The sequence below is a fragment of the Engraulis encrasicolus genome, chromosome 16 (genome assembly GCF_034702125.1).
Source record: "Engraulis encrasicolus isolate BLACKSEA-1 chromosome 16, IST_EnEncr_1.0, whole genome shotgun sequence".
Lineage (NCBI taxonomy): Eukaryota > Metazoa > Chordata > Actinopteri > Clupeiformes > Engraulidae > Engraulis > Engraulis encrasicolus.
This window is the reverse complement of record NC_085872.1, coordinates 54,632,370-54,649,598: the sequence shown is the minus strand read 5'-3', so window position 1 is coordinate 54,649,598 and position 17,229 is coordinate 54,632,370. Positions and strand designations below refer to the sequence as shown.

Sequence of the window (17,229 nt, the reverse complement as noted above, 5' to 3'; positions counted from 1 at the left end):
CATGTTGTGAGAGAGCAAAGATAAACTACAGAAGAACATTCATTTATGTCACCAATCATATTTCCACATTCCAAAAACCATAAACACCACCTGGTGCAGGTATACCGTATAGATAGAGTATCAGTCAGTCACATTATGTCAACAAGCAGTTGTTCTCCAACCCAATAACAGTTAGTGATCCAAACTTTGTTTCTCTGTATCAAAAACCTATGTACTATATATCTCTCATTGTAAATAGTAAAGTGCATTTATGGCCGTCTTATCCAGTACCCGACATAATTTTAATGTTACACAGTTTCACATGAAACAGAAATCTTAGAATTTACATTTGCAATACAATAAACTTATATTTCAGGGGATCTGGAGACGGTGGGGTCTGTTGTAAAGGTGGCCACCTTCCATACTGTATAGGCCTAAAGTGCAGGGGGAAATTCTGGTTTGTCTTTGTAGTATGTCCCTTGGAGGACTTCATAAAATTTGAAGTGGCCCCCAAATGAAAACGGTTCCCCACCCCTACGTTAGATAATTAGATAATCTGAAGTGCCTGAATCGCTTTTTGGGTGAGCGAGGAAACACAAATGCAATTCCAAAGGCAAAGAAAAGATGTGTATACGCAGACTGTGTGATTGACCTCATTCTCTTTTGTTGTTGTAGCAGCTTCAGGTTCAAGAGGAAGCATTTGTCAGAGTGCATCAAAATATATGGTTGGAGGTAAGACGTCTGTCACTTTTTTGCGATCCAACTATGGGGACAGCGTTAAAGAAGGTGAAGTATTACATTGGACTTTACAATGCGAGAAAAGTAGCAAAATATTCAAAAATGTTAATGTTCGATCACAGGAAGCTAACAACCGAAGCTAATGTTTAGAACATGATATTCCTTTGGTTGCCATCCGAACAGCATTCCGGCTCTTTACCATAATTACCAAAGTCTAACTTTTGGTGCCTGTGATGCCATACCCAATTTTGCTGCTTTTCATGCTTAAGTCAGTTACTTCTGACACATTTGCCGCTTGTAGTCTGTTCAAATGAGGCTGAATTAGAAAAAACATTGCTTTGCTTTGCGATGCCATTTTCACACGTTGCCACCAATTCTCCATCTCCTCCTGTCATCCAAAAATGTATTTTCAAATTGTCTCCATACTTCACTTTGTCATTTTGTAGATGAGCACTTCATTGAGAAACATCACATTGAACTGATTCAGAGAGTGAGAAATGTGGGTGCCGTACTGGACCGTCTGCTGAATAAGAAAATCATCAGCCAGGAGATCTACAGTGAGATCCTCAGGAAGCCCAACAGTATGGCACAAATGAGGGAGATCCTGGGGCATGGTAACATTCATGGCAGCCCAGAGGGCAAAGATATCCTGTATGAAGCACTAGTGGAGGAGGAGTCTTTCCTCATGGGGGACCTGGTTTGAGTCACCAGGAGTCTTTTATGCTCCCAACGCCCACTTGACCTCATCATAAGCCTGCCAACGCCCCCTTGACCTCACCATAAGCCCCCCAACGCCCACTTGACCTCATCATAAGCCTGCCAACGCCCTCTTGACCTCATCATAAGCCTCCATACGCCCCCATTGACCTCACCATAAGCCTCCCAATGCCCCCCTTGACCTCGTCATAAGCCTGTCAATGCCCCCTTGACCTCATCATAATCCTGCCAACGCCCCCTTGACCTCATGGCTACCAACGCCCCCTTGACCTCATGGCTACCAACGCCCCCTTGACCTCATGGCTACCAACGCCCCCTTGACCTCATCATAATCCTGCCAACGCCCCCATGACCTCATGGCTGCCAATGCCCCCTCGTTTGAAAAATAAAATAGATGGGAACTAGTGTTGCACCGATACCGATACCCTTATCAGTGGATCGACGCACTAGTGGAGGAGGAACCCTCCCTCATGGAGGACCTGGTTTGAGGGCCTGTGAAGGGCTCTTTCAGTATACTGTCAGGCCCGTAGCCAGCCTTGTGGTAGGGGGGGGATCTTTTTCCCCCGAAAGTGGACTTCATTTGGCTCCCTTTTCCAATGTCCTCAAATACACGAGCACACTTCAAATATACATATTTTATTCATTATGAGTTTGCTGTGAGTCTGTTGCTGTCCGTAATTGTTTGTCTGTTGCTCCCCATTTTAACATAAATGGACATGAAATGCTTCAAATTACTGCTATCTGACAGTTATTTTCATTTTTGGCCCAATGTTGGGGGGTTCGAGTGAGGGTGGGGGATGGGAGGGGGGGTTCGAACGAACCCCTCGAACCTCCCCTGGCTACGGGCCTGATTGTTCACCAGGAGCCATGGAATTATTGCAGGTCTTTGTGCTTGGATGTGCTTCTGTTTACTGACTTCCTTTTTCAGTTAGTTCACCTTTGACCTAATGGCATTTTGTAGTGTATGGCCAATAGACCTTGTAAGAACCCAAAACGTAATAACTGCCCATAACGTAATAACTGCCCATAACGTAATAATTTGGGCGTAATAAAACCCATAACGTAATAACTTGCCCATAACGTAATAAAAATTCCTTACCCATAACGTAATAACGTTCTGCCCATAACGTAATAAGTTATTACGTTATGGGCATGTTATTACGTTATGGGCCTTACACTAAAAAAAAAGCTTTGATAATGTAATAACGATGCCCATAACGTAATAAGTAAGGGTTAACGTTCGGCGAGAAGGTCGCTACCGTGGAATAGCAGCACGACAGAGAGAATCTTTAGACCCCGACGCGGAGCGGAGGGGTCTTGTTCTCTCTGAAGTGCTGCTATTCCACAAAGCGACCGACTCGCCGAAAGTTAACCCGCTTATTGTATGGATATACTTAAATGATTCACACATGGCGGGGACATTTCTTTAGGCCTATTTAATGTCAAAAGATTGTTGCTGCGCAAAACAAAACAGTGCCGTTGTGGAACACCGCTAACAGCTAGGTAGCCAGGACAACAGGTGTTGTCTATCACAGCAGCTGATTAGAGTCTTGTTGAAAAGTCGCTTTAGCAGTGAAAAGTCTTGTTGCCATTGACAGCGGTCTGTTATAGACCAACCCGTCCGTTATCGAAAAATAACAGACGTGCGAACGTTGGGGAGCCCCGTTGAAATGAATGGAGCATTCGACAGATGACGTCACAACCATATAATAACTGCCAGTAACGCACAGATGACTTCAGTATTTGCAATGCACTTTACTATTGTACTGTTCATATTTCGTCTGACCTCTATTGTTGCAGCAAATAACAGTGACTGGATATTTAAGTGGGCTTGCAGAGCAAGGCCAGATTCTAGTAATCTCTAAGTCAGTGGTTCCCAAACCTTTTTCCCCGCGCACCCCCTTTCACATTTCAATGTGGTTCGCGCACCCCCTAAGCAAATGTTGCACCACCGCACATTTTGGGTAATCCTGATTTCCAATCGATCTGATGTTTTTTTTCTGCCATAATTAAAATAGAACTTATTGCATGACAAGTCTGTGAGTTAAAAATTACACTTCAGATGGATCCTTCCAATTAAAACTACCTGACGTTCATTCATACTGGATAAAAAACACACATATCCACCCTGCTCTATTCAGCTCGGGCACCCCCTGGTGACAGGCCGCGCACCCCCAGGGGTGCATGCACCACAGTTTGGGAAACCCTGCTCTAAGTAAAGTTTATGCTTGCTTGCTTGCTTTATTCTCTTGTGCAGGGCGGTAAAAATAGAAAATGGATCTCCTCCTAGGCCTTTCCAGATAGAGACACCGTTCAAACACTAAAACGACCGGCTCGGCTTGGAGATCATTTGTTCTGCTATAGCGTGTCCGTGTCTCTTGTCGTTTTTCCGCTTTTTGGCGATTTTGTGCAAGTTTGGGTCTCCATTGAAAACAATGGTAGAACCTTCATGAACCAAGGTTCCGCCACTCTAAAGATCAGAGTGTAGGAGGCTTTTTCGTTCATAAAACATCAACACTTTCACCTAGAAGTTTAGTTGACGCATTGTTAGCGAGCTCTATGGGATGTCTCCAAATTGTCAAAGTTTTATCTCCCAACTCCCATTACTTTTTAAATGGCAGGTGTGTAAAAACGACAGGGCTTTTACATTGGTTTTCCCATTGAGGCTTGAAGTGCCTTTTTCAAGAGGTCAGCGCATGTCCCACAAGAGGTCTATTTGTGACTGAACCGTTTAACCTATAAACTTCATTCAGAGACTGTTAGAGAGATCACACGTATGACTCCGATCAGTAAGCAGGACACGTGCCAATTCCTTTTAGTTTTTTAGCAACATCAAGCTAAAGACAAAAAACTGTTTCTGATTCTGCCCTCTGCCTTAGAGCACCATACTAACTGCCATTCAGTCAATCAGAACAGGTGCAGCCAATATAGGGTTCCATCTCAACTGTCACTTTCTCTCAACATTCTATTCTTAACGAGCAACTGCTCTGTAGTTCTAGAAGTCTATTGTTCAGCTCTTCAATGCAATGTAATATTGTCTTGCTGTAATGCTTTTCATAGGCAGCTGCTTGGTCCAATGGTAACAGTCCTGCAATATGGAGGTTGGGAGTTTGAATCCCACTCGGACTCTGATTTTCAAACTTATATCATATGCAGTGTTCCTTATCCAGTTTAAAAAATACCATGTATGTCATTTAGTATCAATGACAAAGGTGCTGGATTAGAGATATGGAGGTTGGGAGTTCGAATCCCACTCGAACCCATGTTGATTTTCAAAATTATATATGCAGTGTTCCTTAGCCAACTTCAAATACCATGTATGTCATTTAGTATCAATGGCAAAGGTCCTGGATTACAGATATGGAGGTTGTGAGTTCAAATCCCACTCGGACCCATGTTGATTTTCAAAATTATATTATATGCAGTGTTCCTTAGCCAACTTAAAATACCATGTATGTCATTTAGTATATCCCCAAAACGCAGAGCTACAACACTTTCAAGTCGGCTGAATCCAAGATGGCTGAATTGTTTGGCCCATAACTTCTGACTGGGTGGATGGATTTTTTTCCAACATTTCTTTTAGCTTTGTTTTCTCAATAGTACTTTGTTTCATCTCTGCCCCAAAAGGCAAGCCCGCTTCCAGCATTTTCTGTGAGAATGCAATCTATCCTTATCCTCTGCATTTCCTATGTGTTCAATCCAATTGTCTAACTACAAAGTTTTTAGCTATTATAATAATGACAAATAAATAAAATTGAATAAAATTTCAATTCCTTTAATGTAAACATTTGAACTGCAAATTTCATACATGAACTACACAAATAGTGAAATTAAATGTCTTTTGTTTGTTATACAAAAAATAATGTTAAAATGACAGACTGCTATTCTGTATAAAATTCTATTTTACCAGAATACTTTTCATCATATTGAAATGTAAAACACACACACATACTGTAGCATCCTCAACATAAACATTAGGTAAAATGAGTTCAACATAAAATTGGCATTACTTTCCATAAATATCATGGCTGAAGTGTTGGAGTGTGCTGTGATCTTGCTTTGTTCTGACTCAAACTTTTAAATGTAAAAAATGTAAACAAACAAAATATGCATACTCAACATAAACACAAGGTAGAATAACATCCACATACTGTAATACTGACGTTACTTTTTCCAGTAAATGTCCTTGATCTTGTAAATTCCGTAGCCTACATGACTAAGAAGTATCCACGCTTTCATCCATTGGCTGTTCTCGCATAATAAGCCTTTCAGTCGTGTGCTGAGAAGGCTGCTGCGTCCAGCAGCCTTGTACAGCTTCATGATGCTTATTGATATGTCACCTCCACAGTCGCCTTCAAGTACGCTCTCCACAAGAGCATCTCATATATTTTTTTTGATTAAACATGGTGCACAGCTGACGGATCAGGTGTGACACTAAAGCGATGGTTCAGGGTAGATTCACCCTAATGCCATTTGAACCGTGACATCCATCCAGTAGTCCACCCAAAGTGTTTTCTGGCTTGGGCGAACATTAGCAGAGTTACCGAGTTATTGTATATGGCTATTCCGAATAGGGCATTCACATACATCTCCAAACCTACCTCAGAAAATTAACATGTCATGACACCAAACTTCTACAGTAGTACAAATATGGTCTCTATTCACCAAACTAAGCATTTGGAAGTTTGGAAATAGTGCTGGAGTTTATTATTATCAACTCAAGCTGAATAGATTCTGTCCTGCTAAAGCTTTGCCATCAGGGGCAGAGGCAGGATCAACATCAGGGACATAGACTGAGTCACCATCAGACAAGGAGGCAGCTTCAGCACCATGGCAGAAAACTACTCCGAACCATCACTTTAAATGCCCCGAGCATGGCCATATCTTGTTCAAGGACAAAACCTCTGAAGGTTAATAGGGAGCTCCATGACACATGGGTTTTTCAGCACCAGGGGCAGAGGCATCATCAACATCAGAGACAGAGACAGGGTCACCATCAGGGACAGAGGCAGGGTCACCATCAGGAACAGAGGCAGGATCAACATCTGGAGTAGAGGCAGGGTCACCATCAGGGGCAGAGGCAGGGTCACCATCAGGGGCAGAGGCAGGGTTACCATCAGGGACAGAGGCAGGGTCACCATCAGGGACAGGGGCAGGATCAACATCAGAGACATAGGCAGAGTCACCATCAGACAAGGAGGCAGCTTCAGCTAAGGCCAAGACCTTTAGGTCTGAATACGTCGAACCGGACCGAACTGTTTGATATACCCACAAAAACTGAAAAGGGACTTATGCTTCCTATGAGGACTCTTGTGCTTCCTGTGAGGACTCTTTTCAGTGTGTTCTATTTTTATTTTCAAGCAAAATAGTAAAATGGCCCCTGCTGGAAAACAGCCCCCTCTATTCTAATGAATCTATTCTCTTAATCCACTTTAATCTCAAATGTAAACTAGACTGCCTGTGCAGTCGCCTTCGACTGCTTAAGGTATATCCCCGAAACGCAACGCTTCCAGTCCCCCATCATTCCTACCACTCCCGTCCACCTTTTCATAAACGTATATGATAAATACAAAATATTAAAGACATATATTTAATATCTATACATAGATCAATGACGTGCATAGGCTTAAAACCAAATGACTATTGTGAAAATGAAGCAAAAAATGGGGCAAATGGTAACACTGTTTTAATGGTTCACTATTACAGTGAATATACCACATTAGGTACAGTGTAATAACCATTGTAACAATATTTAATACCATGTAATACCAGTGTAACACCATGTACCAATTTTGTACTACATCATGTATTTTGTGTAAGTGGTATTACATGGTATTGTATATTGTTACACTGGTATTACACTAGTATTACATGGTATTAAATATTGTACATTGGTTATTACACTGTACCTGGTAATGCATATTGTTACACTGGTATTACACTAGTATTACATGGTATTAAATATTGTTACACTGTACCTAAATAATATGGTAGATTCACTGAAATGGTGAACTGTTAAAATAAGGTAGTACCGGGCAAATCAATCCACCCAGTCAGAAGTTATGGGCCAAATAAAAATTCCGCCATTTTGAAACTGTTGACCTCCAAACTCAAATCAGTTCATGAACCTACCCTAGAGCATTAACACACCAAATCTGGGACAAATCCGTCCGACTGGTCAGAAGTTATGAGCCAAACAAAAATTCGGCCATCTTGAATTCAGCCATCTTGAAAGTGTTGGCCTCCAAACTCGAATAAGTTCATGAACCTACCCTAGAGCATTAACACACCAAATCTGGGAGAAATCCATCCGACTGGTCAGAAGTTATGAGCCAAACAAAAATTCGGCCATCTTGAATTCAGCCATCTTGAAAGTGTTGGCCTCCAAACTCGAATACGTTCATGAACCCACCCTAGAGCATTAACACACCAAATCTGGGAAAAATCCATCCACCCAGTCAGAAGTTATGGGCCAAACAAAAATTCGGCCATCTTGAATTCAGCCATCTTGAAAGTGTTGACCTCCAAACTCGAATCAGTTCATGACCCTACCCTAGAGCATAAACAGACCAAATCTGGGACAAATCCATCCGACTGGTCAGAAGTTATGAGCCAAACAAAAATTCGGCCATCTTGAATTCAGCCATCTTGAAAGTGTTGGCCTCCAAACTCGAATAAGTTCATGAACCTACCCTAGAGCATTAACACACCAAATCTGGGGAAAATCCATCCACCCAGTCAGAAGTTACGGGCCAAACAAAAATTCGGCCATCTTGAATTCAGCCATCTTGAAAGTGTTGACCTCCAAACTCGAATCAGTACACGAACCTGCCCTAGAGCATTCACCCAAAAAATCTGGGACAAATCCAAACATCCGTTCAAAAGTTATCGCGTTAACACGAAAGACCTTACGCGGCGGCGGACGCGGCGGACGCGGCGGACGCGGCGGACGCGGCGGACGCGGCGGACGCGGCGGACGCGGCGGATGCGGCGGACGCGGATGCGGCGGCAGCGCACGCAAAACCATTACATCCCCGACACTCCGCGTTTCGGGGATATAATTACCTCCACCAAGGAGGTAATGTTTTCGGTCGCGTTGGTTTGTCTGTCTGTTTTTAGATGCGTCCCAGCATCTCTATAAGAGGGTCTGTCTGTCCGTCCGTCCGTCCGTCCGTCCGCCTTCAATTGTGTCTGAAACGCTTTTTGTGTCTGAAACGCTTTCTTTAAATTGTTCCTTCCTGTGGCCACAGGGCGGCAGACTTGCCATTTTGGACCGGAGCGAATGCGTGCAAGCATAGCCTTTCTATACTAAACCGGATGCTAACGTTGGCGAAAAGTAGCCTAGCCACAGGCTAACTGACAAACGTGAGGCCAACAACTCAGCCGATCGTGATGTACGCCACAAATAGACCAATCGACCTCATATTTAGACACTACAATGTTGATTTCTGCCTTCGATTTTCATCAGTTAAGAAATCTAGCGTCGGATTAACACATTATTAAGGTAGTAAAGCGAGTTGCCGCCATGTTTGTTTTCCAGAATCACCCGGGTCGAGAGCTCACGTGCAGCATTCTGGGTAATTGAGTTTCAATTCACCTAAAGGGTGAACCCATAAGCGCATGATTCACCCAAACGGTTTTATGTATTTATTTATTATTTGTCGATGTTTACATTCTTTCCCACATGCACATAATGCTGAAATGGCGTGATACTAAAGGTTTTTAGGCCTAATAAATGTCTGGTAATTTGTAATGTAGCCTACTAAAAATCATATGGTTCTTTTCCAAATCCAAGAATGATGATAAGCTTATTATACCCTAAACTGCAAAAAATAAAGCCATGTCTCGCCATTTTGCTGCCTTGCTGCCTGCCACAATATTTGGAGTGTCCATGATGACCAATAAACAAAAAGTACATCCTCGGGGGGCGTTGACAGAGGAGGCCAGGGGGGCGTTTGGGGGGGAAAATGGCATAGTTGGAACTGGCATAGAGGGACGCATCTGTTGTCCGCCTGTCGGCCTTGTTCTGTCTATTTGTCAGCAGCATAACTCAAAAACTAAACATTTTTGAACAAAACTTTGTGGATTTGTTGATAATGACCCAAGGAAGAAGTGATTAAATTCTGGGGGTGATCCGGATCACGAACCGGAACCAGGACTTTTTTAAAGATACTGTCAGGAGGATAGCTCAAAAACGAATCAAGTGATTTGGACGAAACTTTGTGGAGCTATTAGTAATGACCCAAGGAACAAGTGATTAAATTCTGGTGGTGATCCGGATCACGAACCGGAACCAGGACTTTTCAAAAGATTCTTCACTATCTAGACGCCCCCTAGTGACCAGAAATTGAATTGCGAGAACAGCACTAAAACAAGGCAGAAAGATTTAGGGTGTAACATGGTCAAATGTGTCAAGCAGCATCCTTGGCGGAAGTCTGCGCTCTCTGAGTGCTTCTAGTTACATTTTATTTACTGAATAAAATTTAGATAGTTAACAATTTAGTATTATTAGCATGGTTAGCAATACCTGTCAACCAACTTTAGCTAATGTTAACTTAAAACACTTGGCTACACATTTACCATTGTTGCTATTTGACGCTATTGGCTTTTTTATGTTTCAAATGGGCCCAAATGATTACATTACTGGCAGTTATTACGTTATGGGCATCGTTATTACATTATCAACGCTTTTTTTTTAGAGTAAGGCCCATAATGTAATAACCTGCCCATAACGTAATAACTTATTACGTTATGGGCAGAACGTTATTACGTTATGGGTAAGGAATTTTTATTACGTTATGGGCAAGTTATTACGTTATGGGTTTTATTACGCCCAAATTATTACGTTATGGGCAGTTATTACGTTATGGGCAGTTATTACGTTTTGGGTTCTTACAGTGCTTAAATATGAACTGTTAGTGGGAGCTTCCTATCTGAAGTAGAAAGCAAGGACACAATCTTTTTATCGATGGTCAGAGCCAATTAAGGGTGAATTAATGTGTAATATTTCTAGAGATGCCCCAGATCCTGATTTTTAGGTAACTGCCGGATACCGGATCCACTGCTTAAGATCCTGCCGGATCCGGATAGTCTGAAAAACCCTATTATCCTGCCGGAACCGGATCTTGGATCCTGTACATCTCTAAATATTTTCACTTTAAAATGCTCATGGTGAAAATGTATTATGCGTAAAATGAATGGAACACTTTCTGGTGTGTACGGTTTCGCCATGTGAAAGAAACATACAAAATTCAGAAAAATGTTGGTGTCCATTACATGGTGCTAACAGGATATTGTCAAGTCAAGTCAAGTCAAGTAGGTTTTATTGTCAATTTCTTTACATGCACTGGTCATACAAAGAATTTGAAATTACATTTCTTGCTTTCCCATACAGACATAGACTAATCTAGGTAAGGACATAGACAGTATAGACATAGACAGTACTTATACATGGACTTAAGGCGAGACACGGCAGGTGAAATATCGATTTTTTCATGCCCTAGTCAAATTTGAGATTTTGGGCTGATTTGCATCTTTAACTTGTTATCTTTCATATTATCATATAGAAAACGTTAAAATTACACATTTAAGTGTCTGTTTCAGCACATTTTGTTCAACCGCGGTATCCATTTTCGCCTAAATTTACCAAGAATTCTGCCTTTGACCGCGTTCCGCGTCTCGTCTTTTTGCACGACATCTGTCATGTCTGGTATGGTTTTAAAGCACTGAGTTTCGATCAGAAGGTTGTGTTATCCAAATATGGGCATTTCCTTTCTTTTCAGCAACCAATCCTGACTCTCTGAAGGGGGGTTTATATGACTAAAGTAGATTCATTGGCTGGCGATGCTTCTCTGCTAACGTGATTCGCCCAATGCCTCACGTGTTGTCTTTTTGACATTTCCGTCTTAGCTTGCTGCGGGAACTTTAAAATATATTTGCTGTACGAAACAGTTTACAAAAAGAAAGACACAATTGTGTTTAGCAAGGTCCGTGATAATATATCAGCCGGCCGAATTGGCACATAATCGTCCAGGGAACAGCACGTGCGGTCGTAAGTTGTTCGCAAACTGTGAGGAGTGCGAGACCCAGCAGGTCCGTCTCTCATCTAAATGAGATGATAATGATCATCTGTGTCCTAACTATACCGAATCGGACCTGTCAATAAACAGTCATCCAAACAACCAGGGCTTTTGCAGTAGTCTGCTTCTGAGTGCAACAGCAGAGGGTGGTTACAGGCGACATGCGTCCACACGACTGCCGACCTGTGGTCGCCTTTGATGTAAAAGTGCGCACAGCGCTTTTGGCACACGATTTGGGCATGGGTTATGCTGCGCTGAATAAGATCAGCAAGGTTTTGGGGATCCCTTCCCTTCATTTGAAAATGTACCAGCGACATGACAAAAGAGTTAGGCTTAGCAGATATCCTAGCTTACAGAAAGATGAATGATTACAGACTTGATGATAATAGGCCTAGTAATAATAATAGGCCTATAGCCTACTATATTAGGTAGGCTGTAGACCTACATATTATTATGACAGGTAGGCCTAAGTAGGCTATGTTACACCACTAGTAGTAAATATAACAAAAGATATTATTAGATTAGGCTAAAATAAATAATTTGTCAATAGCCTACAATTTCATGAATGCAAAAAACATTCATAACAGTAACAACATGCACAAAAAAAAATCTGTTTTCAATTCAGTGGCAAAAGAATCATAGACACAATCCTAAAAGCAGCAGAATTGGTTGCATCAGGACTGCCTGTCAGGGGTCTCTCCAGTTCCTTCGCCCTAAAAAAGCGCATTATAATAGGCCTATATCTGGTGTGCACTTCATCTGAGAACATGCAATGATATCTCTGACTTCATACCCTCAATGTTACCATGTGAGGTTGTACAAAACAAACAAACAAACAAAATAAGAAAATAAAAATAGACCTTGGCTATTTACTGGCCCGGTGATGTGAACAGGCTTTTCCATGAGACAGAAGTATCCCAATTTCGTTTTATCATGTAGGCTGTTGCAAAACACTGGCATCTAGCAAATAAAGACCATTACAAGTCATAGAGAATACATAACAAGTTACAAGTATATTAAAATGTTCCTATTTCTAAAGGCAGCCTAGCAGCATTCGGTTTGTCCATAAGCCTAAGCCGCTTCTGCCCATTTACCACAGAATGTCAGGGGACAGTCTCCTGCAAAAAATGCAGCATGGGGGCACACAAAACAACAATGAATGTCTAAATTCAGTTATATGGGCTCGCTGCCCAAAAACAGTGTTTGTGGGGAGAAACAGAGTGGAGGCGGCTGTAAGCATGGCCATATCCTCATTCAATGAGGGTGCGTCAGCCATCCTTAATGTGATGGCCAACCTGTGGCTGGAGAGCACAACCAACCATCAACCTAAACACCATCAGGGAAGCTGACATGCTGAGGGTAACCAAAGCAAATGCCGTCCTGTCTCCCCAAGCAAAGAAAAAGAGAAAACTTGAGGACAATGAAAGAAAAGTGAAAAGGCACCAGCAAGAACAGGTTGAGGGTGCGACATATGGGGCAGGGATGGAAATGTAGGCCCAATGTTCTGTATATGCAAATCAATGAATTGCCATAGCCTACTAAAAATAGGTTGCACAAAACATGTATGTTTTAATCATTTTGATTTAAGCTATGAACTGGTAAGTTTTCATGGTGATATGTGTAAGCTAAAATGTTACCTCACCTGCACAATACCGTAATTCAGTGTTTCCCAACCTTTTTTGTATCGCGGACCCCCTAAACCTCTTAGTTGTGTCATGAGTACCCCCTAATTCATGTTTTATATTGCTTTCTCTGTCCTGATGTGACTGCTTCATGCATTTGTTGTAATAATAACATCTTTCCTAGTACCCCCTGCAGTGTGCTCGCGTACCCCTAGTGGTACACGTACCCCTGGTTGGGAAACACTGCCGTAATTAACCAGCCTGTTACAGCAGTTTTTGGCTTTCTATGGCTGTCATGTTATTAAATGATTTGTTTAAATGATCTTTACATATTCATAACTGTTATGACTAAGAGCTTGAGCATTTATTTTTTGTTCAAGTAGATTTTTGATGTATAAATGTATGAAAATCCCCTATATAAATCTTTAAATGCCGTTTTCTCAAAATGAGTGTTTTTTAATTTTTAGGTGCGCATTTCTCAGTCTGTGTTCACCCTAGGTACACCATACTTTCCAGTTTCACACATAGCATTAATATGAAGACATTTACAGCTGGATTTATTTATAAATTGTTCCTGGCCAGATATATGGGTCATTTTACCTGAAAATCATGGCGGAAAATAGTGTTTTTAAGGTCATGGATAGTATATTTTGATTTCCCAAGTCATAAAAGCAGATATCCTGAAATCCACCTGAGCATTTGTTGTCATTTGATATATGAACAAAATAAAAAAAGAATTTTGGTCTTAGCTTTATCACAGTTAAAATTTCATGCACCAGAAATATATCCAAAAATCGCGCATATTTAATGAGATTCCGCCTAATTTGCATAATTAAATATGCAAATTTCAAAAACTTGTAATACATTATTTTCATATATTGATGTATGTAATCAACTGGTAAAGTTTCATGATGATCCCTTGAATTTAAAATTTTTACCCTATTCACCTGCCATTTCTCGCCTTAAGACAGTATGGACATAGACAGTGCTCATACAGACATTTAAAGTGCAAGACTGGACAACAGAAGACTTGTAGAGGACATACATTAAGAGGTATTTGTTGTGCTTTTGTGCTTTTCCTAAAAAAAAAGTCCTTTATAGCGTTCTGACATGGTAATAGTAGCATTTTGAAGAAAAATAAATATTAAAAAGGTCTGTCAAGTACACCAGCAGCAGTGTGTGTGTGTGTGTGTGTGTGTGTGTGTGTGTGTGTGTGTGTGTGTGTATGTGTGTGTATGTGTTTAGTGCAGGTAGAAGGTGCGGTGTGCGTCTTGTGTGTGTGTTCGTGTGTCTGTGTGTGTGTGTGTGTGTGTGTGTGTGTCAGTGTGTGTATGTTTGGGTTTAGTGCAGAAAGTGCAGTGTGCTTGTGTGTGTGTGTGTGTGTGTGTGTGTGTGTGTGTGTGTGTGTGTGTGTGTGTGTGTGTGTGTGTGTGTGTGTGTGTGTGTGTGTGTGTGTGTGTGTGTGTGTGTGTGTGTTTTTAGTTAGTGCAGGTTGAAAGTTCAGTCACAAGTATAGTAGTGCAGGTGGAATGTTCAGTCGCAGATATGGTGGTGGGGGATGGGGGGGGGGGGGGGGGTTGTCAGTGGCCTTGCTGGCTAGAGGCTGACTTGACTTAACCTGAAAATGTAGGGCAATGGAAAATAACAGCTGTCCACAGACCTGTCCCACTACCATGCTTGACTTGTATGGAGCACTTTTCTTTGTACAAATCACCACCAGCAACCGTATCTCACTCATTTCGTGAAGTATTCACGAAAAAAATAGATTAATTTTCGTGGTGCCTTCACGTTATTGCCCGCCTTTCGTAAAGTCTTCACGAAAATAATAGATTAATTTTCACGCTGCCTATTCACTTGAATTGCCCGACTGTTGCCTAGCAACCCACTAGTTTGATGCCCTTTCGGTAGCCTACCGTCACATGGTAATCAAACATTTCAAACAAGCAATTTAGGGTTAGGTTTAGGGTCAAGGTTAGGGTTAAGGTTAGGGTTAGGGTTAGGTTTAGGGTTAAGTAGGGTTAAGGTTAGGGTTAGGTTTAGGTTTAGGTTTAGGGGACATAAGGCGTAAGTACCGAAAGGGCGTCGAATTAGTGAGTCCCGAGTGTATCAGCAGTGTTCTGTCAGCACCTCCTCCCCGCCCCTGCAGACGTTTGGATAACCATAGCAGCAGTGGGGCAATTCAAGTGAATAGGCAGCGTGAAAATTAATCTATTATTTTCGTGAAGACTTTACGAAAGGTGGGCAAAAAACGTGAATGCACCACGAAAATGAATCTATTATTTTCGTGAAGCCTTTACGAAAGGCGTGAGATAGGACCAGACATGCTTGGCGCCTTTTTAAAGCATGTTTTAAAATCAAGGTATCATCAGAGACAAACAAACTAAGGATATGTATTGCTGGAATCATGATCTGTGGTGAAGGAAACATGAGTGTGAATATGTAAATATTTTTCTACATGACCAGGTCAAAATGACCCAAACACCTTCTGCGTAATAACATCACAAACTCCTTAAAAGGGTTAAGAGATTTATTTGAAATCAGGTGGCTATTTGAGACAGGCGATTCATTCCATCTACACAAAACTTCACAAAAATAATTTCCCTAAATTGGGAAAATATGTTAATCAATTGGTTTGAACAATCCAGTGTGTTAAATGTCAGATTACACAGAAATTACAGTAGGCCTAGGTAACACATTCAGCCTTGACCAGCGAATTTTGAAGACTCGAAGAATATTCACGGGAAGTATTGAGGATAGGGATGCAAATTATGAATTAATTCATTAATCATTAGTTGATAGCCTTATCGATCACTTACGATTAATTGATAAGCGTAATTTTCCCCCGAAATCTCAATATTTCTTCTTTAAAGGGACACTGTGTGAGATTTTTAGTTGTTTATTTCCAAAATTCATGCCCCCCATTCACTAATGTTACCTTTTTCGTGAATATTTACCAATACCATTAAATTGTAAGTATTCATTATGACTGGAAAAATTGCACTTTTCATACGTGAAAATGGGAATCTTCCCCATGGTCCGCCATTTTGAATTTCCAGAAATAGACATTTTTAGCCGCAAAAATGACTGTACTTGGGCCATACTAGAAAATATGTGTTCATCACTTAGTAAACTTTCATCTAAAGATCAAATTTGGCAATAGGCAGTCCAGTTTCAATGAGCAGCGTAGTTGTAGTACCTTTTTTGACCATTTCCTGCACAGTGTCCCTTTAAAAAAAAAGTACTAAACATAAAAAATAAAAAAAAAATTGAGATAAAATACCACATCTAAATGAATTATATTTCAATTCTTTAATCCAAAGGTGATTTAACCCTATTCAGACTGGGCTTTTTTGGCATTCCTGGGCCTGGGGGGGGGGGGGGGGGCGTCATAACTCATGAATGGAATGCGGTATGACCACAAAACTTTGGGGAGATGATCTACATATGGACATCTATGAATTACATATTTTTTGTGTCATTATCTGGTATTATGATGTCATTATGACATCATCTGATTATAATGCCCAAAATCTCGCCATAATGTATTTGCCATCAAATTTAGGTAATGCACTTAAATTTGAATGATTATATGCTTCAGACCACTTTAATGCTCACAAAGCTGTCTGATGCTAATGGAAATAACGAAACAAATATGAAAAGGGAACAATAATGAGACTTAGATCAGTGATTTTCGGTCAGACATACCTGTCAGAAAACAGTTGCCATGGCAACGGCAAAAATGATAAACATAATCTTTTGGTACTAAACTGTAGCCAACTAAATTTTAGGAAAAGTCACCAAGTTTTGTAGTCATAGCTTAAGCTGGTAAGGAATTATACAACATCAAAGTTGGTGCGGGCACTTTTAGCCCCCACCCCCGCCCCCCCCCCCCCCCCCCCCCCCCAGTCTGGATAGGGTTGAATATTACCACTATTCACACCCCTCTTCACACACACTCATCACATGTCCATTTCACCTGAGTCTCTTGTCAGTTGATTAATCGTTTGCATCCCTAATGGAGGACAGATCATACTCATTTCCCTGTTAAAATATATACAACATTTTCAAGAACATACATCATCTGCAATTTATAC

General features: G+C 41.2%; 1 protein-coding gene across 1 annotated transcript; it reads left to right on the top strand.

The window, feature by feature from the left end:
- Nucleotides 1–612: 612 nt before the first annotated feature.
- LOC134466179 (apoptosis-associated speck-like protein containing a CARD) lies at nt 613–1,420 on the top strand. The gene is made up of 2 exons (XM_063220076.1): nt 613–711; nt 1,164–1,420. Exons 1-2 carry the CDS (start codon nt 702–704, stop codon nt 1,418–1,420), a joined length of 267 nt encoding a protein of 88 aa, XP_063076146.1. The 5' UTR covers nt 613–701.
- Nucleotides 1,421–17,229: the final 15,809 nt, after the last annotated feature.